We start from the raw sequence: 25,430 nt of genomic DNA, 5'->3' as shown, positions 1-25,430 counted from the left end.
ATTCATTTGCTGGGCTTCCCTTGCCTTCATCAATCAGTATTAACTGTGTTTTGCCACATTATCTGTCGGGTGGTGGCGGTGAGCTGGGTTTCCATCATTCGGACAAGTTGGGCAATACGTGCATGAGCTGATTTGTGACAGATGTGCAGGGAAGCAAATCTAGTCAGTGCTGAGACCTCCAAATATATTTATTTTATATATATCATTATATATATATATAGTGGTACCTTGGGTTACATATGCTTCAGGTTACAGACTCCGCTAACCCAAAAATATTATCTCAGGTTAAGAACTTTGCTTCAGGATGAAAACAGAAATTGCACGGCGGCGGCAGCGTGAGTCCCCATTAGCTAAAGTGGTGCTTCAGGTTAAGAACAGTTTCAGGTTAAGCACGGACCTCCGGAACGAATTAAGTACTTAACCCGAGGTACCACTGTATATATATATATCTCAAAACTTGTTTGTTGTGCAGTTGATTCATTGTGGATTCCACCCCACTCCCCAGTTCTCAATTTGCATTGGTATGGTTGCACATCGTTTGAATAGAACAGCAGAAAAGTGTCTTCCAAATTATTTAAATGATAAATCGGGTCCTCCCTTAAAGAGGACACGTGTTGTGGTTGGACCTGGCAACCTAACCCTGTGTTGTGGGTGGGTATGTTTGGATAGCCACTGCACCCGATTGGTAGGTCTCTTGATGCAGGGTTCAATCAGGCCAATGGGACGCAGTCCAAATGGTTCAAAGGACCTATTTATGCCCATGCACGTGACCCAGAGCTTCCTCTTTCGGTGTGTGCATTCGGAACACCCGCCCACCTCTCCCTACTTTAAGGGCTTAGTGCTTGACCTTGCTATGCCGTTGTGTGTCGTCTGTCGCTGGGACAGGGGCACGGCAGGAATTTTCCCTACTTGGCTGATTGACTGGTGCCATTTGGGTTTCGCCTGCTGCTTAGCAAATCATCACAACTTGTAAGGTTGCGGATAGGCTCTGGTTCAGGTGATAGGGATGGGAGAACGCTCTCGCCATCCCTATGTGAAGGGTATACAGTTAAAGGAATCCAGGGGCTTGATGGTTTGGTCAATCCCTGAGAGGGGGTTGTGCCCGTACCTAAGTCCGGGGGGCATTTGGGTGGCGGAGATAGCCTGTTCCCGGCTTTCCGCTTATCCAGGTGTTCACCCTTGGCTGACCTATGCCGGAACCCTGGGTCAGTGCTACCTGCTTGGCAGGGAGCTAGTCGAACCAGAGCCTATGCAACCAGTCACTTTCTGTAATCAGTAAAGTTGTGGCCTAAATTCTGCTGAAAACCAAACCAAAATTTCAGTCTTGTCTGAATTTATTTAAGGGGGAGGTTTAAAGGTCTCAACACGCAATTAACCTAAACCAAAATCACCTTATTTTTCTGCAATGTATTCTAATAGAGAACTCGGGTGATGAGCCCCAATATCTGTGGAGCCAGAACTTCCACTATGTACCCATTAGTGGTTTGAAAGGCAGTGAGGTCGTCCCCATTCCCCCCCTTCCCCCCAGCTGTGTCCCAATTTGCTTTTTTAATGTTGCTTTTCACACCTGAGAGAGGGTGTGGATGTCTTCACCCCGACACCCATTGTTTCCCCCCTCCAAACCCCAGTTCGCTGGAGCCATCATCAAGTTTAAAGCCCTATGTGACCTAGGACCCACGTACCTATGGGACCCCCTCTCCTGGTATGCCACACAGAGGACCTTAAGGTCCACAAATGACAACACTTTGGAGGTCCCAAGTCGCAAGGTGCTTAGATTGGTCTCAACTAGGGCCAGGGCCTTTTCAGTACTGGCCCCAACTTGGTGGAACGCTCTGTCACAAGAGACTAGGGCCCTGCGGGACTTGACATCTTTCCGCAGGGCCTGCAAGACAGAGCTTTTCTGCCTGGCCTTTGTTTTGGACTCAGTCTGACCCTTATGTTTCCCTCCCCTTATAGCTTTGATCTATGGGCTACTTTTCAAATGAGGCTGCATTTTAAATGGCATTTTAACCTGTATTTTAAGTTGGGGTGTTTTTTTTCCTATTACGTTTTTACTGTAATTTTACTGGTGTTAGCCGCCCTGAGCCCAGCTCTGGCCGGGGTATAAATAAAAAATTTTATTTTTATTTTTATTTTTATTTTTATTTTTATTTTTATTAACTGTACACACCTCAGCTGAACCACAGCTTTCGTTTTCTAATCGTTCGGAAACTGGCTTGAGGGTAAGCACATCAAACAGCAGTGTTTCTCAGGAAGCTGCCTATGGGTACCTATGGACTGTTACTTAAAAAGCAAGTCCGCTTGGCTTCAGACACTAGTAGTGGGAGCATAATAGACCCAGGAGTAAGGGGTGAAGTGCACACAGCCTTAGCCACAAAGGAACTAGAGAGGGATCTCTCAGTGTTCACGAGGAAGACCAAGATATGTAGAATTACAGATACTGTTTTTTAAAGCAAAGAGGGAAAACAAACCAAACCAACAGTCAAAAGCAATGCTGTACGCTCGGGTAACCTCTAGGCTAGATTACTGCAGCATGTTATATGTGGGGTGTCCTCTGAAATGGTTCTGAAACTTCAGCTAGTGCGGAATTGAGCAGCCCTGTTGCTCACCTGTTGCTCACTTGAGCATATAATGCCAATACTTAGTTTCCTTTTTTTATATATAAGATATTTATTAAGATTTTTTAACACATTGCAATAAAAAATGGAAAAAGAAAAAGAAAAATGCAAAATAAAAACAGATAAAAGCACATTAATTTTCCGTTTCTTATTTTCCTTAAGCTTATTTCCCCGGACCTCCTCATACCTCCCTTTTTTGTATTCCACTTAAATTTATTAGTTCAGCAAATCCTTACCATTAAGCTTTTACCCATTTATAGACCTTTTTTCATATTCTCTTAAAGCATTACAGCTAGAAACCACTTAATTTCTATCCAACATCATTCTATCATTCATTAATTTTACAATATTTCTGTAAGTAATCTTTAAATTTCTTCCAATCTTCTTCCACCGACTCTTCTTCCTGGTCCCGGATTCTGCCAGTCATTTCTGCCAATTCCATGTAGTCAATCACCTTCATCTGCCATTCTTCCAAAGTGGGTAGATCTTGTGTCTTCCAATACTTTGCAATGAGAATTCTTGCAGCTGTTGTAGCATACATAAAAAAAGTTCTATCCTGCCAATACTTAGTTTCCAGGCCCAGTTCAAAGTGCTGGCTTTGACCTATGAAGCCTTAAATCACTCGAGACTGAAGTGACTCAAGGGCCGCCTCTCCCTATAGAAAACAACCCAGACCCTGAAATCACCATCTGAGGCTTTTCTTTGTGTACCCCCTCCCCCCGTGAGACGTCCGGACGGTGGCAACATGAGAACGGGGCCTTTTCTTCAGTGGCTCCCCATTTGTGGGATGCTCTCCCCAGAAAAGCTCACCAGGCACCTTCATTACATATCTGTAGGCACTGCAGTCATCAGAAAGGGATTCCCTCGCAGCAGGGTTGATGCTGCCAGCCTTAATATCACATTTGCAGACATCTTTGTAACACAGAGCTGCCTGGCCAACGGGCCTGGCGTCTCTCTGCAACCACAGCAGGCACTGCAACCTCCCAACAATTTGACTTCACCCCCCAAAGGTACGCAAGAGTTAGGATTCATTCCGCTGCAGCTTCCAGAAAGCCCACGGTACAAGTTCGCCTTCTGGCTGGTGACACATAATTACGCACCTTTGCAGTGTCCCCAGCCAGTTGTGCACCACAACACGGAAACCAGGAAGAAGGGAAGCAGCCGGAGTACTGCAGCTGATCTATTGCCCTGAGCCCATTTTGGCTGTTCTGCAGTCCAGAAGCCCGTTGGTTTCGACGGGGAGCGGCTGCTGTTGCAAAAACATGGGCACAGGTGGTGCAAGCGGCTGGCTGGCCTTTCACCTGCAGTAACAAAGCAGAGCCGAGATCTGTTCCTTGGAAATTGCTGCTGGTTCTAACTGCATGCAAGCTACTGCCCTCCGTAGCTGTCAACTTGCAGATTTTAAAATAAAGGACCAGCAGCCTCGAAAATAAGGGATCAGCAGCCAAAATAAGGGATTTTCCCAGCACAGGTATGTTCAACTTCTGAGCCCCTCCGAGCCAAAGGCAGAAAGCCCAGCCAGCAGCCAAACGAAGCCGCAAGTGGTGGTTCCCACAGCGCAGCAACCCAGCAAAGGGGATGCAGCAAGGAAAACCACCGTCACCTCTCCGCTGGGAAGCGCTGAGCAAAAGCGAGTCCCCAGGCAACGCGGCCGATTTGATCGGCACAAGGCATGCAAGCTCCACCCCCCAGTCGTTCTTAGACTCCTTATTGGGTGAGCAACGCAGCCAAGCAACACAGTTGGAGCCTCCCTCCTCCCTGGCCGGCAGGGAGGGAGGGAGAGGAGCTGCTTCCTTTGAAACCTGGGAAATTTAAGGGACATCATCAATAAGGGACAGCAGCGGGACACGGCGCTGGGATAAGGGACTTTCCTGCCAAATAAGGGACGGTTGACAGCTATGCTGCCCTCCCTGCCCTGCTAAATTCGCAGCGCTTGGGTTTTGTTTGGTTTGGTTTCTCCTTGACGCCGGCTTGTTCGTTCCTCGATGCCTGGGGAGCCGCGAGCAAAGCACGGAGGCTATAAAATATGTAACTCTTAACATGCATTTTCATTAGCAAAGCCTCTAATAAGGCCTGGTGTTGGGAAGGCATAGCCTTGGCCTCTAGCCCAAGAGAGAGAGGGAGAGAGAGAGACCCCTAGTAATTAAGCATGATGCTACCCAGTAGATAAATAAGGAAGAAATATTGCAACATTTGCTGTTCTGCTGGCCCACCCAAGCCCGCCAGAGGGTGGATAATTAATCTGAAAGCGAGGTGGGGGAGGGAGAGGAGGAAGATCTATTGGGAGACCAGCCAATTTGTCCATCTCTTTAATATATATAATTGCATTTTGTCCGGAGAAAAAGTAATTCACATGGGTAATTGCAGGACAGGGCAAGGCAGCTTTAACAAGCTTGCTGCACTATATCATGCTTGCTGCTTGCCAACTGGCAAGTGTTTTGTGACTCTGCTGTCTCCGAGGTCTGCACTGTGGGTCTCAGGGGACTAAACAGGCTCCCACAGCTCCGTGAACAGATGCCCTGAGAGGTGCGCCGCTAAGGAGACAGGAGTAGTCAACGTGGTGCCCTTAGATGTTCGCCCCGCGCAAGTTGTGCCTCAAAATGCTCTAGATTCAGGTAGATAGCCATGTTGGTCCAACGCAGTTGATACACAGTCATACCTCTTGTTATGTTTGCCTCAGGTTAAATCTTTTCAGGTTGCGTCCCGTGGTGATCCGGAAGTACCGGAAAGGGTTACTTCCAGGTTTTGCCGCTTGCGCATGCGCAGACGCTCAAAATGATGTCATGCGCAGAAGTGGCGAGTCGCAACCCGCAGACACGGGTTGTATTCTGCTCATGTTGCAAACGGGGCTCCAGAACGGATCCTGTTCATAACCAGAGGTCCCACTGTATATAAAATAATAAAAAAAATGTCTAGTTGCACCTTAGAGACCAACTAAGTTTGCTCTTGGTATAAGCTTTCGTGTGCATGCACATTGCTCTATCCAGCTGACAGTCCTTTAAAAAGGAGAAAAACAGCAACTGCTGGATTAAGACCTAGTAAGAGCTGTTTGGCAGTGGAAGCGTCTCCCTTGGGAGGCTATGGACTCCCCTTCCTTGGAGGTTTCTAAGCAGAGTTTGGGTGGCCATCTGCCATGGATGCTTTAGCTGAGATTCCTGAATTGCAAGGGGTTGGACTAGATGACCCTTGGGGTCCCTTCCAACTCTATTATTCTATTATTCTAAACGGGATTCAAATCCTTTTGATCTTGGGCAAATCTGATCCTTGTGGCCTTTGTTCTAACCCAGCGGGGTTCGTCTTACAAGTTTAGACCTCTCTTTGGAGCAGCGTGTACCCCAGTGGCGTAGCGTGGGTTGTCAGCACCCGGGGCAAGGCAAGTAATTTGCGCCCCCTAACCCATGGATTTGCGCCCCCTAACCCTAACCCCCAGATGTTGCGCCCGGTGCGGCCGGGCCCCCCCCTGCACCCCCATGCTACGCCACTGGTGTACCCCTCTCCTTTTATTGGAGATGAAGTAATTTGAAATCATCATCATTGAAATCCCTTATTGTCACTTGTACAACTTGCATACAGTGAGATTACACGAGCACCCCCACTCAGCTCTCTTAGTCTTAATTCCCCTCGTTTACGGACGCACACCCACCAAACCCAAAAGTCAGTTGCCCTCTTGTTATCTTTTCATTCAGCAGCCTAACAGCCCACGGATAGAAGCTGTTCTTTACCCTGTTGGTGCGACTAGTCATGCTTCTATATCTTCTGCCCAAGGGCAGGAGATCAAGAAAGTGCCAGCCAGGGTGTGAATCATCCCTGAGACTTTTCCTCACTCTCCTGAGGCAACCTTCTTCTGCTATTTCATCCAGCAGATTCATGGGATAGCCCATAATATCTTGTGCTGTATTCACCACCCTCCGTAGGTGCTTCCTATCTGATGATGTTAAACCAGCGTACCACACCGTGATGCAGTTTGAAAGGACACTTTCTATTGTTGACCGGATTGGGCCCAGTACGGATATCTTTTACGTCAGAGTACAGTGACCAATGCCTCACAGTGAGCAGTGCGTCATCTAGAAAGGCTTGTGCTTTTAAGACCTCTTTTATTGGATAGTTCAACGGTTAATTTTTGTGAGAGGTTTGTGAAATGGCTCAGTTGCAGCAAAAACCTGAACCAAGCTCTTAAAAAGAGAGTTTTTTCCTCACCGCTTCCATTGTTTCTAACTTGTTTCAGTGGGGACACACACGCACACACAGAGAGATCTAGCTAAGTTAAGGCCGCTCCTATATGATTACATCCTCTTTTAATATGACACACATTGCATGGAGTGTGAACCAGAAACAATAGACTCAAACGAACCATGGTATTTTGTCATTTCGCCAAACGCCACACACACCGCCGTACCTGTCTTCATGCAAACGTCGGCGAATAAATCATCAAAATGATCTTTGTTTTCTCTTTGCGGGTAAAAAAAAAAAAAAAGTGTGTTTAATAAGCCATGTGTGTTTTTTCCTATATGAAAAGCAAATTGTAAACACTAATAGTTTGAGCTGTCATTAAAACAAAATGAAGTTTGAAGACAAGAAATAGTGTATGTTTCTGGTTTTTCTGGAGTTATTTAGCAAAAGCATTACATCGTATATGGAATAAATTAATGCTGCCTGCTCAGGCAAGAAGCAGGAGTTCTGCTACATAGATATTTTGAATTATGTAAATAACTACACAGCTTTAGGGATGTCGTCTTTCTCGGAGTTGCGCTGGATGTCTCTGGTTTCAATACAGCTTTTTTATTCTTTGCTGTTAATTGACTTTGACGTCCTCCGAAGTCGGAATCCACTAAAATAAATAAATGCACTGTAAGAAAATAAACAATTAGGCAAGTATCCTAATCTGTTGATCTGTTAAGGGGAAGAGCTACAGCTCAGTGGGACATCATCTGCTTTGCATGAAGGCAGTGGCATAGCGTGGGGGGTGCAGGGGGGCCGGCCGCAACATCTGGGGGTTAGGGGGCGCAAATCCACGGGTTAGGGGGCGCAAATCCACGGGTTAGGGGGCGCAAATTACTTGCCTTGCCCCAGGTGCTGACAACCCACGCTACGCCACTGCATGAAGGTCCCAGGTCCAATCCCCGGTGGCTGGGAATGTCTCTGGCATGAAACCAGCTGCACAAATATAAGATGGGGGACACCTGGCTTACTAGCAGTACACGTGAAAAGGATCTGGGGGTCTTGGTGGACCACAAGCTTAACATGAGTCCACAGTGTGATGCAACAGCAAAAAAAAGCTGATGCTATTCTAGGCTGCATCAACCAAAGTCTAGTGTCTGGAGGCGGTTGGAGGATGGATGGCGGCTAACAGATTGAGGTTGAATCCTGACAAGAGAGAAGTACTGTTTTTGAGGGACGGGGCGGGCAGGTGTGGAGGACTCCCTGGTCCTCAAAGGGGTAACTGTGCCTCTGAAGGACCAGGTGCGCAGCCTGGAGTTAATTTTGGACTCACAACTGTCCATGGAGGGTCAGGTCAATTCTGTGTCCAGGGCAGCTGTTTACCAGCTCCATCTGGTACACAGGCTGAGACCCTACCTGCCCGTGGACTGTCTCGCCAGAGTGGTGCATGCTCTAGTTATCTCTCGCTTGGACTACTGCAATGCGCTCTATGTAGGGCTACCTTTGAAGGTGACCCGGAAACTACAAGTAACCCAGAATGCAGACGCTAGTCTGGTGGTTGGGAGCGGCCACTGAGACCATATAACACTGGTCCTGAAAGACCTACATTGGCTCCCAGTTCGTTTCCGAGCACAATTCAAAGTGTTGGTGCTGACCTTGAAAGCCCTAAATGGCCTTGGCCCAGTATACCTGAAGGAGTGTCTCCACCCCCATTGTTCATCCCGGACCGTCTTCTGGTGGTTCCCTCACTACAAAAAGTGAGGTTACAGGGAACTAGGCAGAGGGCCTTCTCAGTAGTGGCGCCCGCCCTGTGGAACACCCTCCCTTCAGATGTCAAAGAAATAAACAACTATCTGACTTTTAGAAGACATCTGAAAGCAGCCCTGTTTAGGGAAGTTCTTAATGTTTAAAGTTTTATTCTGTTTTAATGCTCTGTTGAAAGCCGCCCAGAGTGACTGGGGGAACCTAGCCTGATGGGCGGGCTATAAATAATAATAAATTGTTATTATTTCTAGATCAAGGGAAGTAATAGTTCCACTCTATTCTGCTATTCTGCCTTGGTCAGACCACACATGGAATACTGTGTCCAATTCTGGGCACCACAATTTAAGAAGGATGTTATCAAGCAGGAATGTGTGCAGAGGGGGGTAACCAAGATGTGACTGGGGCAGCCCAGCTAGGTGGGCAGGGGTTATATAATAAAATTACATTTATTGCTATAAGATGATCAAGGGTCTGGAAACCAAACCTGATGAGGAACGGTTGAAGGAGCTGGGTGTGTTTAGCCTGGAAAGAGGAGTTTGGAGAGGAGATATGATGGCCATCTTCCAATATCTAAAGAGATGTCATGTAGAGGATGGAATGGAGCGAGCATGTTTTCTCCTGCTCCGGAGGGTAGGACCCGAACCAGTGGTCTGACTCAGTATAAGGCAGCTTCCTATGTTCCTAGGACAAGCTTGGACGTTTTGGCACATATAGTGCCCACATGTTTGTTTTAATGCAATGGATCCTGCTGTTCCTGCAAAACTGGGTTCATAGAACTCCCCTCTCTCTGGAATTGTATGGAGAAATCCACAATGGTTGGCATTTAGTGTACCAAACTTAATTGCTGTCACCCTTATGTAGGAATGCATCTGGTGCGGAGAATGATTTAAGTGTTGTTGTTTCTGTTTTCAAAATATATTCTCTTATTATTAGAAGTTTGCTGTTTGAATTACGCTACCTTTTTATGGATGTTCTCCACTCCCATGACTGATGTCCTTTGCTTTTCCTTCAAACACTCTTTTGTTGTCTCTGTTTCTCTTTCCCGCAGAATCAGTGGATAACTGCCCCAGCAACTGCTACGGGAACGGGGACTGTGTCTCTGGGACCTGCCATTGTTTCCTCGGCTTCCTGGGTCCCGATTGTGGACGAGGTAGGGATTCGGGTTAACTTTTGTTGTTGTTTGTTACTGTCCCTACTGTATCTTGTGGGTGGGGTGGGGGCTTCCAGGCAAAGGGCAAGGATGGATTCTGAGCCCACCCCCTAGTGTATAAACATTTAACCATACAGTGGTACCTTGGGTTCAGTACTTAATTCGTTCTGGAGGTCCGTTCTAACCTGAAACTGTTCTTAACCTGAAGCACCACTTTAGCTAATGGGGCCTCCTGCTGCTGCCTCACCGCTGGAGCACGATTTCTGTTCTCATCCTGAAGCAAAGTTCTTAACCCGAGGTACTATTTCTGGGTTAGCAGAGTCTGTAACCTGAAGCGTATGTAACCTGAAGCATATGTAACCCGAGGTACCTCTGTACTTGGGTTTATCTATCTGAGACCAAGGGAGCTAAGGGAGCTGGGCATGTTTAGCCTGGAGAAGAGGAGGTTAAGGGGTGATATGATAGCCATGTTCAAATATATAAAAGGATGTCACATAGAGGAGGGAGAAAGGTTGTTTTCTGCTGCTCCGGAGAAGCGGACACGGAGCAATGGATCCAAACTACAAGAAAGAAGATTCCACTTAAACATTAGGAAGAACTTCCTGACAGTAAGAGCTGTTTGACAGTGGAATTTGCTGCCAAGGAGTGTGGTGGAGTCTTCTTCTTTGGAGGTCTTTAAGCAGAGGCTTGACAACCATATGTCAGGAGTGCTCTGATGGTGTTTCCTGCTTGGCAGGGGGTTGGACTCGATGGCCCTTGTGGTCTCTTCCAACTCTATGATTCTATGAGACTCTAGAGGCCTCACTCCTCCCTGCCCCCAACCAAACACACCCACCCCTTCCTTTTGGTTTCTGCATGTGAGCAAACAGGGAGAACAATGACCCATCAAGGGCACTGCCCCTTGGGGAAGGAATTGGTCCGAGAAGCTTAGCAATCACTATGTTCCATTGTTTCTCCAGCAACTGCTCTGTCAATAGCTGGCTGAGCTTCGGCTGGCCCTTTTTGTCCTCCCGTCAACCATAAGGTGGCCTCTGAGCAGCTTCTTTCCCTTGCCTGAACCTCAGAGGTTATCCTAGAGCAGGCACAGGCAGCCTGCCAGATGTTTTGCGACTACAACCCCCATTATCCCTAGCTAACAGGACCAGTGGTCAGGGGTGATGGGAATTGTAGTCCCCAAACATCTGGAGTGCCGAGTTTGCCTATGCCTGTCCTAGAGAGCCTGCCGTGGTGCACTGTATGTTTCCAAGCACACTTCAAAGTGTTGGTGCTGACCTTTAAAGCCCTGAACGGCCTCGGTCCAGTATATCTGAAGGAGCGTCTCCACCCCCATTGTTCTACCTGGACACTGAGGTCCAGCTCCGAGGGCATTCTGGTGGTTCCCTCACTGTGAGAAGCCAAGTTACAGGGAACCAGGCAGAGGGCCTTCTCGGTGGTGGCACCCGCCCTGTGGACACCTTCCCACCAGATGTCAAAGAGAACAACAACTACCAGACTTTTAGAAGACATCTGAAGGCAGCCCAGTTTAGAGAAGCTTTTAATGTTTGTTGCATTACTGTTTTTTAATATTTTGTTGGAAGCTGCCCAGAGTGGCTGGGGAAGCCCAGCCAGATGGGTGGGGTATAAATACAGTGGTGCCTCGCAAGACGAAATTAATTCGTTCCGCGAGTTTTTTCGTCTAGCGAATTTTTCGTCTTGCAAAGCACGGTGTCGGAAAAGTTTTGGAAAAGCTTCAAAAATCACCAAAAACCTCCAAAAAGGCTACCACACCGCGTTCTATGAGTTGCTCCTCGAAGTCAAGTCGGAACTGTATTAACGGTGTTAAGAAAAAGGAAACAAACTTGCAAGACGTTGCAAAGCAAGCCCATAGGGAAATTCGTCTTGCGAAGCAGCTCAAAAACCGCAAAACCCTTTCGTCTAGCGAGTTTTTCATCTTGCGAGGCATTCGTCTTGCGGGGCACCACTGTAATAAATTTTTTTTATTATTTTTATTATTTTTATTATTATTAAAGAAGGGAGCCAGGGCTAGTCCAAGCAACCTCTTTACCCGAAGTTCCCACAAAGCCAAACCTTCAAAAAAGGTGGCTAGTTAAAAGGTTTGTGGAGGTTTTTCCCCTATAGCCTGCAATGCTCCATAAAGAGGGACTCAAGGCTTTGCACAGAAACCGAGGCTGAAGCAAGTCAGTGCAAAATAGTTTAAAGTGCATGAGACTCGTCATAGGAAACACGCAAAACAATGAGGTCTGTGCTTTGCATGAGGTCCCAGCATTGCTAAGGATCACTCATGTAGGCCTCTCAAAGAACCCAAGGGTTGCTGTGGCTCATTCTCATAACAGCAAAAAGGTTCCCAGAGTTGGTTTACATTCCCTCTTGCCAGACACACACACACAAAAGGAAAAGGGTGTGGGGACGGAGGAGGAAAACAAGCAAACTGCAGTCATTAAGAATGACCAGCTGGGATGGAAACCATTCAGGTAGCCTGAGGAACAGCTGCTGTTGGGGAACAGCTGAGCAGAACCAAAGGCAGCTGGTCTCTCAGCAGAGGCAATGGAATAACAACCCATCTCAGGCTTAATAGACGTTGTGGGTTTTGGCAGAAGCTCCAGATTCAACATCCCTAGAAACCTTTCACGGCAGGCTTGTGCTGGTTGTTAGGTCAGGCGTGGGACAGCTGAGCTCAGGAAGCCACAAGAGCCATTAATTGGAAAGACGATGTGAAAATATAGGGCAGGGGAATAGATGCCTTGATGCACATGGGCTGGGAGGGGACTAATAATTCTGACCACACAGTTGCTGCGACTTCTCAAAAGCCCAATAACTATCCCCTTGGAGTCCCAACTGAACAGAGCAGCTGCTAATGAAACAACAGGCAGGTGCTCCAACAGTAGGTAAAGGCAAAGGGACCCCTGACCAACTAGGTCCAGTCGTGGTGGACTCTGGAGTTGTGGCGCTCATCTCGCTTTATTGGCCGAGGGAGCCGGCGTACAGCTTCCGGGTCATGTTGCCAGCATGACTAAGCCGCTTCTGGCGAACCAGAGCAGCGCACGGAAACGCCGTTTACCTTCCCGCTGGAGCGGTACCTATTTATCTACTTGCACTTTGACGTGCTTTCGAACTGCTAGGTTGGCAGGAGCAGGGACCGAGCAACGGGAGCTCACCCCGTCACAGGGATTCGAACCTCCGACCTTCTGATTGGCAAGCCGTAGGCTCTGTGGTTTAACCCATAGCGCCACCTGCCTCCCTTCTATCAGTAGGAGCAATGCTAATAAAACACAAACCATTAAGTACCTGCAAAGTGCTTTGCCCCTTGCGAACGAAGTTTTTAACTGTTGCCTTTCTTGTCTTCTCTTCCCTGCTTCTCAGCATCTTGCCCGGTCTTATGCAGCGGAAACGGGCAGTACATGAAAGGGCGCTGTTTGTGCCACAGTGGGTGGAAAGGAGCCGAATGCGACGTCCCGACCAACCAGTGCATCGACGTCGCCTGCAACAGCCACGGGACCTGTATCATGGGCACCTGTATCTGCAACCCGGGATACAAAGGAGAGAGCTGCGAGGAAGGTATTTGCAGGCATGGGCCAGTGGGTCTTATTCCCCCCCCTTTGGTTTTCAGAACAAGAGAGAGGGGAGTCGTTCACAGGCGGACCACGTCCTAGAGGCCGAGGCCGTTTCGGGCCCCCGCAATGTGTTTTTTGAGGAGGCCAAGACTTCGCGCAAACCTTGAAGTGCCAACACCACCTTTACATTAGCTGTTAGACAGGAGGACGAAGAGCCTCAGAACAGCCCCACTGCAGCTCTGGCTCATGAGGAGACTCTCTCGAAAGGATGTCCCCTTCAGGCATCCTGGGCATGTTTAGCCTGGAGAAGAGGAGGTTAAGGGGTGATATGATAGCCATGTTCAAATATATAAAAGGATGTCACATAGAGGAGGGAGAAAGGTTGTTTTCTGCTGCTCCAGAGAAGCGGACATGGAGCATTGGATCCAAACTACAAGAAAGAAGATTCCACCTAAACATTAGGAAGAACTTCCTGACAGTAAGAGCTGTTTGACAGTGGGATTTGCTGCCAAGGAGTGTGGTGCAGTCTCCTTCTTTGGAGGTCTTTAAGCAGAGGCTTGACAACCATATGTCAGGAGTGCTCTGATGGTGTTTCCTGCTTGGCAGGGGGTTGGACTCGATGGCCCTTGTGGTCTCTTCCAACTCTATGATTCTATGATTCTATGATTCTATGATTCTATGCTCCGTGGAGGGTCTTGTCGTGAGCCGGAGACGCAGCAGGGCTTTGCTGAGAGGTGCCGGAACACCTGCAAACATGCGTCATTTTATTTGTATGCCCCCTGGTGTTAAAAAAAAAACAACCCAGCAATTTTTGCTTTTGTTTTGTAAGGAAGGGGGGGTTGCACACACATACACACCCCAGTGTCTTCACACCAAGACACTTAAACAGTTGCACTCTTGTGCTTTGGTGCAGCTTTTGGGCTTCCAGTAGATATCTGGATGGCCACTGTGAGGACACAATAGGCCTTTGGTCTAATTCCTCTTCCGTTTTTATGCAGCCCAGAGAAATAAGCCATTCGGACCCCTCAAAGGAGGGCGTTCCATAGCTTTCATTTCGAATCAGTGAATTAAATAGGAAGTGCTTGACAATTACATACAGTGGTGCCTCGCAAGACGAAAAGAATCCGTTCTGTGATTCTCTTCGTCTAGCGGTTTTTTCATCTTGCGAAGCAAGCCCATTGACGGATTAGCGGATTAGCGCTATTAGCGGCTTTTAGCGGCTTTTAGCGGCTTATCTGCTGATCGGATAAGCGGCTTAGCGGCTTGGAAAAAGGGGGGGAGGGGAAAAAACCAGCAGGAACTCGCAAGACATTGTCGTCTTGCGAAGCAAGCCCATAGGAAATTCGTTTTGCGAAGCACCTCCAAAACGGAAAACTCTTTCGTCTAGCAAGTTTTCCGTCTTGCGAGGCATTCGTCTTGCGGGGCACCACTGTATTAGAATTACAATTTCTCTTCAGTTCTTAATTCTGTGCCTGCTTACCTCAGAGTAAGTCCCATTGAACTGAGTGAGACTCACATCTGAGGAGATACGACTCACATCAGTTCCGTAGTATTATTCGTATTATTGTTGACTGAATTTATATACCACCCTATACCCAGAGGTCTCAGGGCGGTTCACAGAATAAAATCAAAATATAAAACCACAAAATACATAATCAAAATAAAAACAACCCAATAACACCCCCCCCCCAAAAAACCCCACCACATTTCAAAATGGAACCCTCTCCATGATGAATTTTCATTGCCATGACTTATTAGGCAGAACTTTACTGATTATTCCAATGGTTGCTGCTTTTAGATAATTATGATTCTGATTTTGTTCATGTCAGTTGCAGTTTTATTACAGCTCTATTCAGACAACTTCTTTTGCCATTGCTTTGAAAGCCTCTTAGGGCTACAAAGTTTGGCAGATATTCTTAAATAAATAAATAAAAGCCCAATATTATTTAATCGGATGGCAGCCCCGAATTAGAGGGGCAGGCACCAAATGAAAAACATTTTCCTAGGAGCCTTTGAGTGGTTGGGAGCTTTCCACTTTCCTACCCAGCATTTGTTTCCCATATGCAAGACAATATTTCGTAGTTCTGCCAAGAGGAAAGGAACATTAAAAAGAATCTATGAAATATGTTACTTAGGAAATCTGTGGGATTCCCCCCCCCAAACTGTAAATCCCTCCAATAAAAGTTGATTTCAAATATTTCACAAATATTATTTCTTTTCTTTAAAGGAAGGCCATCTGGTCTTGATCTCTTTTGGTTTGAAGCCTCTTCCTCCAATGTTTAAAATATGCCTTTTCTGATTAATGTTCTCTTAACTTTTCTCTCTTACACACAAACACACATTGTGTTAAGCCTGTACAATACAGTAGAACCTCAGTTTTCGAGCGTCTCGGAAGCCGAACATTTCAGAAGCTGAACTCCGGAAACCCGGAAGTAATTGCTTCCATTTTCCAACGTGCCTCAGAAGTCAAACGGCTTCCACTGTGTGTTTTTCCATTTTCACCATTGAAATTGCTGACAGCCCTTTGCGCATTGGTTATTGAACGTTTTGGAAGTCAAACGGTCTTCTGGAACGGATTACGTTCAACAGCCGAGGTTCCACTGTATTATCAAAGCGCCTTTTTTATTTTACTTACTTATTTATTTATTAGATTTCTTTGCCGCCCTCCATCCGAGGAGCACAGGGCGGTTTACAATATGAAAACACAAAAATACATACCATAATAACAAACAAAAACAATAGCTCTGCACGCACACAGTTCAAAAGGCCAAAGAGTGTTTAATTGGCCAAAGGTCTAGATACAGAGGAATGTTTTCGCTTGGTGCCCCGCAAGCCTCCCTGGGGAAAGCACCCCACAAATGGGGAGCCACCACAGAAAAGGCCCTGTTCTTGTCTTGCCATCTTCCAAACATTGCATGGAGAAGGCGCATGGAGAAGGGCGTCCAGTCATGATCACAGGGTCTGGGTTGGTTCATATCAGGGGAAGTCATAGAATCATAGAGTTGGAAGAGACCACAAGGGCCATTGAGTCCAACCCCCTGCCAAGCAGGAAACACCTGGGAAGTGGTCCTTGAGTTATTGCGGTCCAGCCAGATCTCTCCTGCCTGTGTTTTGTTGAAGTGAACAGTGCTAGTCTGCCTATTCTCCTGTACCTCTCCCATTTATCACAGCGGTGCGTGGTCATGTATGATCCTGGTTGCAGCTTTGCAAAACCTGGAGCACGTGCTCTTCTTACCAAGCTGTGTTTCCTCCCCGGTTGTATCCAGCAGCTTCAATTCCCAATGCATTGTTATTGATTAATGTATTGATGGACTCCTAAAGACGTCGCAAGGCTGGGTGCCGCCATACCACTGAAATAGTTCTGGAAACAGTACGAGAAAGCAAGATAGCAATACGAAGTGAGCTCCCAAGGCAACGACGCCTTTTCACCCAACTGGGGGAAAAACTGGTCGAAGCAAGTGTGTTTGCAAATGTTTCTGAAAAGCACAGATAGCAGGCGCCTGCCTCAACGGGGACAGCGTTCCACAAAACTGGGGCAGCCACACTGAAAGCCCTGCTTTCAGTGAAGGTGGGCTTGAGAGCCAGTGTGGTGTAGTGGTTAAGAGCGGTAGTCTCGTAATCTGGGGAACCGAGTTTGCGTCTCCGCTCCTCCACATGCAGCTGCTGGGTGACCTTGGGCTAGTCACACCTCTCTGAAGTCTCTTCAGCCCCACTCACCTCACAGAGCGTTTGTTGTGGGGGAGGAAGGGAAAGGAGAATGTTAGCCACTTTGAGACTCCTTAAAGGGAGTCAAATCCAAACTACTACTACTACTACTACTACTACTACTACTACTCTTCTTCTTCTTCTTCTTCTTCTTCTTCTTCTTCTTCTTCTTCTGGTATTTGGGGGACTTAAACTGTGTAGCTATTTCAGTTCAGCTGGTGCAATTGGGAGCACAGGAATGTTGGAAGCTGGCTTATCCCGAGTCAGACCTCTGGTCCATATAGCTCAGTGTTGTCTTCACTGAAAGGCAGCGACTCTCCCAAGCTATCATAGAATTGCAGAGTTGGAAGGGACGCCAAGGGTCATCTAGTCCAACCCCACACAATGCAGGAATCTCATACATGACCGACACATGGCCATCCAACCTCTGCTCAAAGACCTCCAAGGAAGGAGCATCCACAACTTCTCAAGGGAGGCCCTCTGACTGTCAGAAAGTTTTTCGTATGTTTAGACAGGACATTCCCAGCAATACCTGGAGATACCTGAAACCTTCTCCATCCAAGGGAGATGCTCTGCCATTCTTCTATTGTCCTTCTACCTTTGAAGGTGGGGCTGCCTTTGAAGGTGACCCAGAAACTACAATGAATCCAGAATGTGGCAGCTACACTGGTGACTGGGAGCGGCCACCAAGACCATATAACACCGGTCCTGAAAGACCTACATTGGCTTCCAGTACGTTTCCGAGCACAATTCAAAGTGATGGTGCTGACCTTTAAAGTCCTAAATGGCCTTGGCCCAGTATACCTGAAGGAGCATCTCCACCCCCATCGTTCAGCCCGGACACTGAGGTCCAGCTCTAAGGGCCTTCTGGCGGTTCCCTCACTGTGAGAAGCGAGGTTACAGGGAACCAGACAGAGGGCCTTCTCGGTAGTGGCACCCTCCCTGTGGAATGCCCTCCTGTCAGATGTCAAGGAGATAACAACTATCTGACTTTTAGAAGGCATCTGAAGGCAGCCCTGTTTAGGGAAGTTTTTAATCTTTGATGTTTTACCGCATTATTTCTCATGCAGTGCTTATCCTGAACTCCAAATAATTATAGTTATAATTATAATTTATTACTTATACCCCGCCCATCTGGCTGGGTTTCCCCAGCCACTCTGGGCGGCTTCCAACAAGAGATTAAAAATACATTAAAACATCAGTCATTAAAAACTTCCTTAGAGAGGGAACCCCTCGATCTCCCTCATCCTTGAGCACTTCTGCTCCACTTGCTCAGTCAGTAGCGCATGAGACCTTTAAATCTCGGGGTTGTGAGTTTGGGCCCCACATTGGGCAAAAGATCCCTGCATTGCAGGGGGTTGGTATAGATGACCCCGGTGGTCCCTTCCAACTCTACAATTCTACGATTCCACGCTCATCAAAGGATGCTGTTTTAGCTTCAGCAACCTAATGCCACACTCGGCTAAGGAAGTTCTCCGGCGCCTGCCCTGCAGAAATGAATGGGAGCCATGGAGAGCCAGTGTGGTGTAGTGGTTAAGAGCGATAGACCCGTAATCTGGTGAACCGGGTTCGCTTCCCCGCTCCTCCACCTGCAGCTGCTGGGGGACCTTGGGCTAGTCACACTTCTTGAAGTATCTCAGCCCCACTCACCTCACAGAGTGTTTGTTATGGGGGAAAGGAGAATGTTAGCCGCTTTGGGACTCCTTCGGGTAGTGATAAAGCAGGATATCAAATCCAAACTCTTCTTCTTCTTCTCTCATTTCGGTGGGACTGACCCGGGAGACGCCCCCCCCCCGGTGGATCGGTGCCCCAAATCACAGCTTGTGCTGTTTGCACCTGGAACAGATCTCCAGAAAGAGGCTTGCACCATGCTATTCTTCTTCTTCAAGAAGAAGAATAAAGTGGGAAACGAAAAGGGAGCAAACGCACACACATTGAAGCTTTTGTTCACAAAGGAGGCAGCGAAGCTCTCCAATCCAAGACCCCTTGCCACGGTGCCAGGACTCTGAAGCAATGGGGCCAGCAAGGGCAAGATTAAAGTAGCCATTGTACCGGGCGCCTTCTGAAAGGGCTCGTTTCAACATGAAAAATGGCCCTGGGATTATGATGAATGAGGTGTCCTGACATGCATGCAACCTCCCCCCCCCCCGCCCCCTGGTAATCCTGTGTTAACACTGAGGTAGCAGAGCGCTCTTGCGGCCTGTGATGGAGACCCCTGTACCGCTCACCTCCTTCCCCCCATTGGCCTTCGGAGAGGATGATTAATTGCCTATCCGTTGCCCCTTGTCAGTTAGCCGGCAATCTTTGTTCCCCACAGTTGAACCATCTGCCGGTGCTGCCAGCTCGCTCTCCCTGTTCTCCCTTTCATGGCTGTTACTTCTGAGGAAGAAGACAGTGCGGGGGCTGAGAGAGGTCCCTGCGTTCTAAGGTTGGTGCCTTTGCTCTGGGAAGCTTTTAACAGCCCCAGAGATTTATAGGCCGGGTCTGCTCCTCCTGCCTCTCTGGTGATGCATAAAGAGTGTGAGTCTTCATCCCACAGAAATATATCCTTGCGTAGCTCAGGGAAAGGGCTGAGCATAGGTAAAATGCAGGTGACTTTGTAAATTAAGTCACGTATATATATATATATATATACACACACACACACACACACACACACACACACAATATACACACACACATACACAGAGTGGACGCTCAGGTTGCGAACGTGATCCATGTGGGATCCACAGCAGTGTGTCTGTGCATGCGCAAAGCACTAGTCAGCATTCTGCGCATGTGCGACCCCCCAAAACCTGGAAGTAACCTGTTCCAGTACTTCCGGGTTTCGGCAGGTCCGTAACCTAAAAAACCTGCAACCTGAAGCGTCTGTAACCCAAGGTATGACTGTGTATACACACACATATAGCTTCCAGATGACAGCAGCCATGAAATTAAAAGACGCCTGCTTCTTCGAAGAAAAGCAATGGCAAACCTAGACAGCATCTTAAAAAGCAGAGACATCACCTTGCCAACAAAGGTCCGTATAGTTAAAGCTATGGTTTTCCCAGTAGTGATGTATGGAAGTGAGAGCTGGACCATAAAGAAGGCTGACTGCCAAAAAATTGATGCTTTTGAATTATGGTGCTGGAGGAGACTCTTGAGAGTCCCATGGATTGCAAGAAAATCAAACCTATCCATTCTTAAGGAAATCAACCCTGAGTGCTCACTGGAAGGACAGATCCTGAAGCTGAGACTCCAATACTTTGGCCACCTCATGAGAAGAGAAGACTCCCTGGAAGAAACCCTGATGTTGGGAAAGATGGAGGGCACAAGGAGAAGGGGACGACAGAGGACAAGATGGTTGGACAGTGTTCTCGAAGCTACCAGCATGAGTTTGACCAAACTGCGGGAGGCAGTGGAAGACAGGAGTGCCTGGCGTGTTCTGGTCCATGGGGTCACGAAGAGTCGGACACGACTAAATGACAACAGCTTCCAGATCATGCCAAACAGGTGGTCTGTCTGGTAGCTCGATGCTAGCTGGAGAATCTGACAAAGGCGTTTGTCTGCTGGGATAACTCAGCCAAGAGCATGAGTTGTGGGTTCGAGCCGTACAATCTCAGAGTTGTGGGTTCGAGCCGTACAAAGGATTTCTGCAGTGCAGGGGGTTGAAGTAGACTCCAACTCTACAGTTCTATGATTCTATTATCTTTGTGCCATTTTGCTTTGCATAGCACAGGAGGTTGGGTCCCTGCCCCACGGAGCTTGAAATCTATAGTTCAGCACATGGGAGGGTGTCGTTGAGTTGTAGAGCTGGGGGGACAGACCCAGAGGGTCATCTAGACCCACAGGGATCGCAGGTAAGAGGGAGGAAGTGGAGAGAGGCGAAAGACATGGGAAACATAGCATGGCGGCGCCCATCCTTTGGAATTCACGTTCTCTTTCCAGCACCTATGGAAGACCTACCTGCCCTGACAAGCCTTTGAAGCGGGAATCTTTACCCTGCTCTGCATTTGCATTGGGTTGGAAAACGGGTTTTATATACAGAATTGTTTCACGTATGTTTCTGTCACCGGTGCTTCTGCTGTTAAAGGGCTTAGCGGTGTTTTGACGGGAAGCAAATCCGCAAACGGAAGCGATCAATAGATACAGTGGTACCTCGGGTTAAGTACTTCATTCGTTCCAGAGGTCCGTACTTAACCTGAAACTGTTCTTAACCTGAAGCACCACTTTAGCTAATGGGGCCTTCTGCTACTGCCGCGCCGCCAGAGCATGATTTCTGTTCTCATCCTGAAGCAAAGTTCTTAACCTGAAGCACTATTTCTGGGTTAGCGGGGTCTGTAACCTGAAGCGTATGTAACCTGAAGCGTATGTAACCCGAGGTACCACTGTATATTTATCAATAGCAGGGGTCAGCAAACTTTTTCAGCCGTGGGCCGGTCCACCGTCCCTCAGACCTTGTGGGGGGCTGGACTATATATATATTTTTAGCGGGGGGAGAAATGAACGAATTCCTATGCCCCACAAATAACCCAGAGATGCATTTTAAATAAAAGGACACATTCTACTCATGTAAAAACACACTGATTCCTGGACCGTCCATGGGCCGGATTGAGAAGGCGATTGGGTCGGATCCGGAGCCTTAGTTTGCCTACATGTGATCTATAGCAAATCCTCGCTTAGCCGTGAAGCTCACCTGGGTGCGACTTGGGGCCTGCCGCTCCCTTTCTCCCCTTGCCTACCTCGCAAGGTTGTTGTGAGGATGTGATGGGGGGCAGATTACTTCGGCCACCTTGCGCTCCCTGGAGGGGCATAAGCTGAGTAAACAAATGAGGTCATGAATGCGAACCTATGCTTATTTTTACATGTGCATCTCTTTTTCTCTCTTCCTCCTGCAGTGGACTGCATGGACCCCACTTGCTCTGGGCGTGGCGTGTGTGTGAGAGGAGAATGCCACTGCTCTGTCGGATGGGGGGGAACCAACTGCGAGACCCCCAGAGCGACCTGCCTGGACCAGTGCTCCGGCCACGGCACGTTCGTGCCCGAAACCGGCCTGTGCAGCTGTGATCCCAGCTGGACTGGACACGACTGCGCCATTGGTAATTGCACCTGCGGCTTTTTCCCATTTATTTATTTCAACAGTGTATGGTGGTGTTAGGGGAGGGGTGGGGTGGGGGACACGTCTGGCTCCTTCTGGGGTCATTTGCCTGTCAATGTGGGGGGGGGAGGTTCTGAGCTCTACGGGAACACCTCTCCGGGTAAACCCCACGGAGGACCTTAAAGTCCATAAATAGCAGCACCCTAGAGGGCCCTAAGGAAGTCAGCTTAGCCTCAACCAGAGCCAGGGCCTTTTCAACACTGGCCCCGGCCTGGTGGAACGCTCTGTCTCATGAGACCAGGGCCCTGCAGGATCTGATTTCTTTCCTCAGGGCCTGTAAGACAGAGTTGTTCTGCCTGGCCTTTGGCTTAGAATCAATTTGATTCAACCCCCCCCCCCTTTTTTTCCTTTCTCCTCCTGTGATGAGGCTGCATTTTAATGTTTTAATTGTTTTAATCTTTTATTTTAATCTTGTTTTTTAAGTTGTATTACAATCAACTTGTTTTTATTATTGGTTGTTAGCCGCCCTGAGCCCTGAGCCCAGTCTTGGCTGGGGAGGGCGGGGTATAAATAAAATTTAATAATAATAATAATAATAATAATAATAATAATAATAATAATTTGCACTGCCCAGGCTTGCACCCCAGGGAGGTCACTTTGGTGCTTCTAACACAGCCGTTTGACTTCACCCCCAGAGGCACGCTGCGTTGTCTCTGGAGACAAGACGGATGCCAACAATATACCGCTTAGCTGCAGTAGTCTCTAAGCACCTGCACCCATAACTCTCCTTGCTCCTCAGTGTACATATAGGCCATAGTTGATGCAAACTATTCATTTTGGGGACGGGGGAGGTGGGGTGGGGGAGCTACGCCTCTCTCAGGAGCACAGCCACGGTTGCCGTGCAAATCCATCTTTCGGAGCCGAGGCCGAGATAGACTTGAGAGGTCTGGGTAACAAATGGGTGTTTACAAACCACCTTGGCAGAGATTTCTTGCCACCAGGCATGAAACAATAATAACTTTCTGAACATGGGAAACAGCTCTGTGAGGGATGGAGTCATGGAGCCATGTAATATTGAACTGCCTGACAAAAAGTGACTTGAGGTGCAGTCTACAAAAGCAGAAAGGGGAAAGGTTATGTTTTGCTATGCGGCCCCTGGAGGGAGTTGTTTTCCGTGGGACTGAGGTGGGAGCGGGGCTGGGGAGAGGAGTTATACGCAGAAATAACTGAAGAGGGTAGTCTGCCGTATTAAACCAGTCCTCAAATTGTAGTTGCCTCTCATTTTCTTCAGGAATTATACTTAACAGCTTTGGGGTCTTCTTTTTTTAATAAATAATTTTTATTTTTCAGCATACAATTTTTTTTAAGACATACCACACAAATTATTATACATATGTCCTTGTTTGGACTTCCTTCAGCATCTATGATAGCCTTCCGTCTTGATTATTTCTCCTGCAATTCTTAACTTAATATTGCCTTTACCTTTTCTATCAAATCATTTCTCCCTTTCCATCTTTACAATATTTCTTAAATTACTCCTCACAGAACTTTTTGTAGTCCTACAAACGTAATCTGATCATCACAAATAGTTTTCAAATACTCAGTAAATTTAGTCCAGTCTTCGGTAAACCTCTGGTCCTGCCGGTCTCGGATCCTTCCTGTTAGTTTGTCTAAGGGGTCTTCTTTTTTTTAATGGTAAGCTGCTGCTGTTGTTGGTAGTGGTTGGAAGGCATAATCACATCTCCCTCATCTCTGGAGACCTTTAAAGAATTGAATGGCAGGATTTAAGCTTATGGGGGTCTGTGTTCTTTACTAAGATCCCAAAGTCAGCCACCTGGAAATGGTGGTCTTTGCGGACTGGCAACCTCAGTTAAAGTTAAGGAGCCCAGGAATATGGTTTCAGTGCCGGAACAGAACTCGCACGCCTTCCACACAAAACAGAAATCTGCTCCTGGTCTTTTCCTGCGCTCCCCAAAACTCTTCTTTTAATCCTAATTTAGCACGCAAAGAAAAGCCTTTTTTTGTTGCGAGCAATAACCAGAAATCCTTGCTGTTTTTACGCTTGCTGCTTGCGTTCCACTCGGAAATCTGCCAATAGATCCCAGTCTTTTTGTTCTGCACTGTTGCTGTAGGAGACCGATAGGGGAGAGACATGTTCTGTTGCAGCTGGGGCAGAGGAAGGCATCCGGTTGTGCTGCTGGAGATGCAACATGGCGTTTCTTCTGTCTGAGCTCCTCCAAGCGGCCATTCCTCCTCTGGTCACTGCTGTGGACCAGTCTCTTGGTTGCAGCTCTTGCAACCTAACTCTTTATTTTGGGTTGCTGTTGGACACATCTGATGGGTGTTTTAGCTGAGATTCCTAGGTGACATCTGGGGTCTCTTCCAACTCTGCAGTTCTACGATTCCATGATTCTAAGCGGCCAGCTAAGGTCATTGTCGCACAAAGAATAATAATAATAATAATTTATTATTTATACCCCGCCCATCTGGCTGGGCCTCCCCAGCCACTCTGGGCGGCTTCCATAAAAACCAAAAATACAATAAAATATCACACGTTAAAAACTTCCCTGAACAGGGCTGCCTTAAGATGTCTCCTGAATGTCAGGTAGTTGTTTATCGCCTTGACATCTGCTGGAAGGGTGTTCCACAGGGCGGGCGCCACTACCGAGAAGGCCCTCTGCCTGGTTCCCTGTAGCTTTGCTTCTCGCAATGAGGGAACCGCCAGAAGGCCCTCGGCGCTGGACCTCAGCGTCCGGGCAGAATGATGGGGGTGGAGACGCTCCTTCAGGTATACTGGACCGAGGCCGTTTAGGGCTTTAAAGGTCAGCACCAACACTTTGAATTGTGCTCGGAAACGTACTGGGAGCCAATGCAGGTCTTTCAAGACCGGTGTTATATGGTCTTGGCGGCCGCTCCCAGTCACCAGTCTAGCTGCCGCATTCTGGATTAGTTGTAGTTTCCGAGTCACCTTCAAAGGTAGCCCCACGTAGAGTGCATTGCAGTAGTCCAAGCGGGAGATAACCAGAGCATGCACCACTCTGGCGAGACAGTCCGCAGGCAGATAGGGTCTCAGCCTACGTACCAGATGGAGCTGGTAAACAGCTGCCCTGGACACAGATTTGACCTGTGCCTCCATGGACAGCTGTGAGTCCAAAATAACTCCCAGGCTGCGCACCTGGTCCTTCAGGGGCACAGTTACCCCATTCAGGACCAGGGAATCCTCCACACCTGCCCGCCTCCTGTCCCCCAAAAACAGTACTTCTGTCTTGTCAGGATTCAACCTCAATCTGTTAGCCGCCATCCATCCTCCAACCGCCTCCAGACACTCACACAGGACCTTCACCGCCTTCACTGGTTCTGATTTAAAAGAGAGGTAGAGCTGGGTATCATCCGCATACTGATGAACA

At 47.8% G+C, this 25,430-nt stretch overlaps 1 protein-coding gene across 10 annotated transcripts in view; it reads left to right on the top strand.

Moving 5' to 3' along the window:
- Positions 1-25,430, top strand: part of TENM4 (teneurin transmembrane protein 4) — a 668,032-nt gene that overhangs the window by 498,228 nt on the left and 144,374 nt on the right. For all 10 annotated transcript variants that reach the window (XM_082218946.1, XM_082218945.1, XM_082218951.1 and 7 more), the window contains 3 exons: positions 9,589-9,690; positions 13,051-13,245; positions 21,824-22,024. In XM_082218946.1, coding sequence (XP_082075072.1) covers positions 9,589-9,690; positions 13,051-13,245; positions 21,824-22,024 — 498 coding nt within the window. The remainder of the gene's footprint in view (positions 1-9,588; positions 9,691-13,050; positions 13,246-21,823; positions 22,025-25,430) is intronic.

Source organism: Podarcis vaucheri (genome assembly GCF_965113315.1).
Source record: "Podarcis vaucheri genome assembly, chromosome: 4".
Taxonomy (NCBI): Eukaryota; Metazoa; Chordata; class Lepidosauria; order Squamata; family Lacertidae; genus Podarcis; species Podarcis vaucheri.
This window is presented reverse-complemented; position numbering and strand designations above follow the sequence as displayed.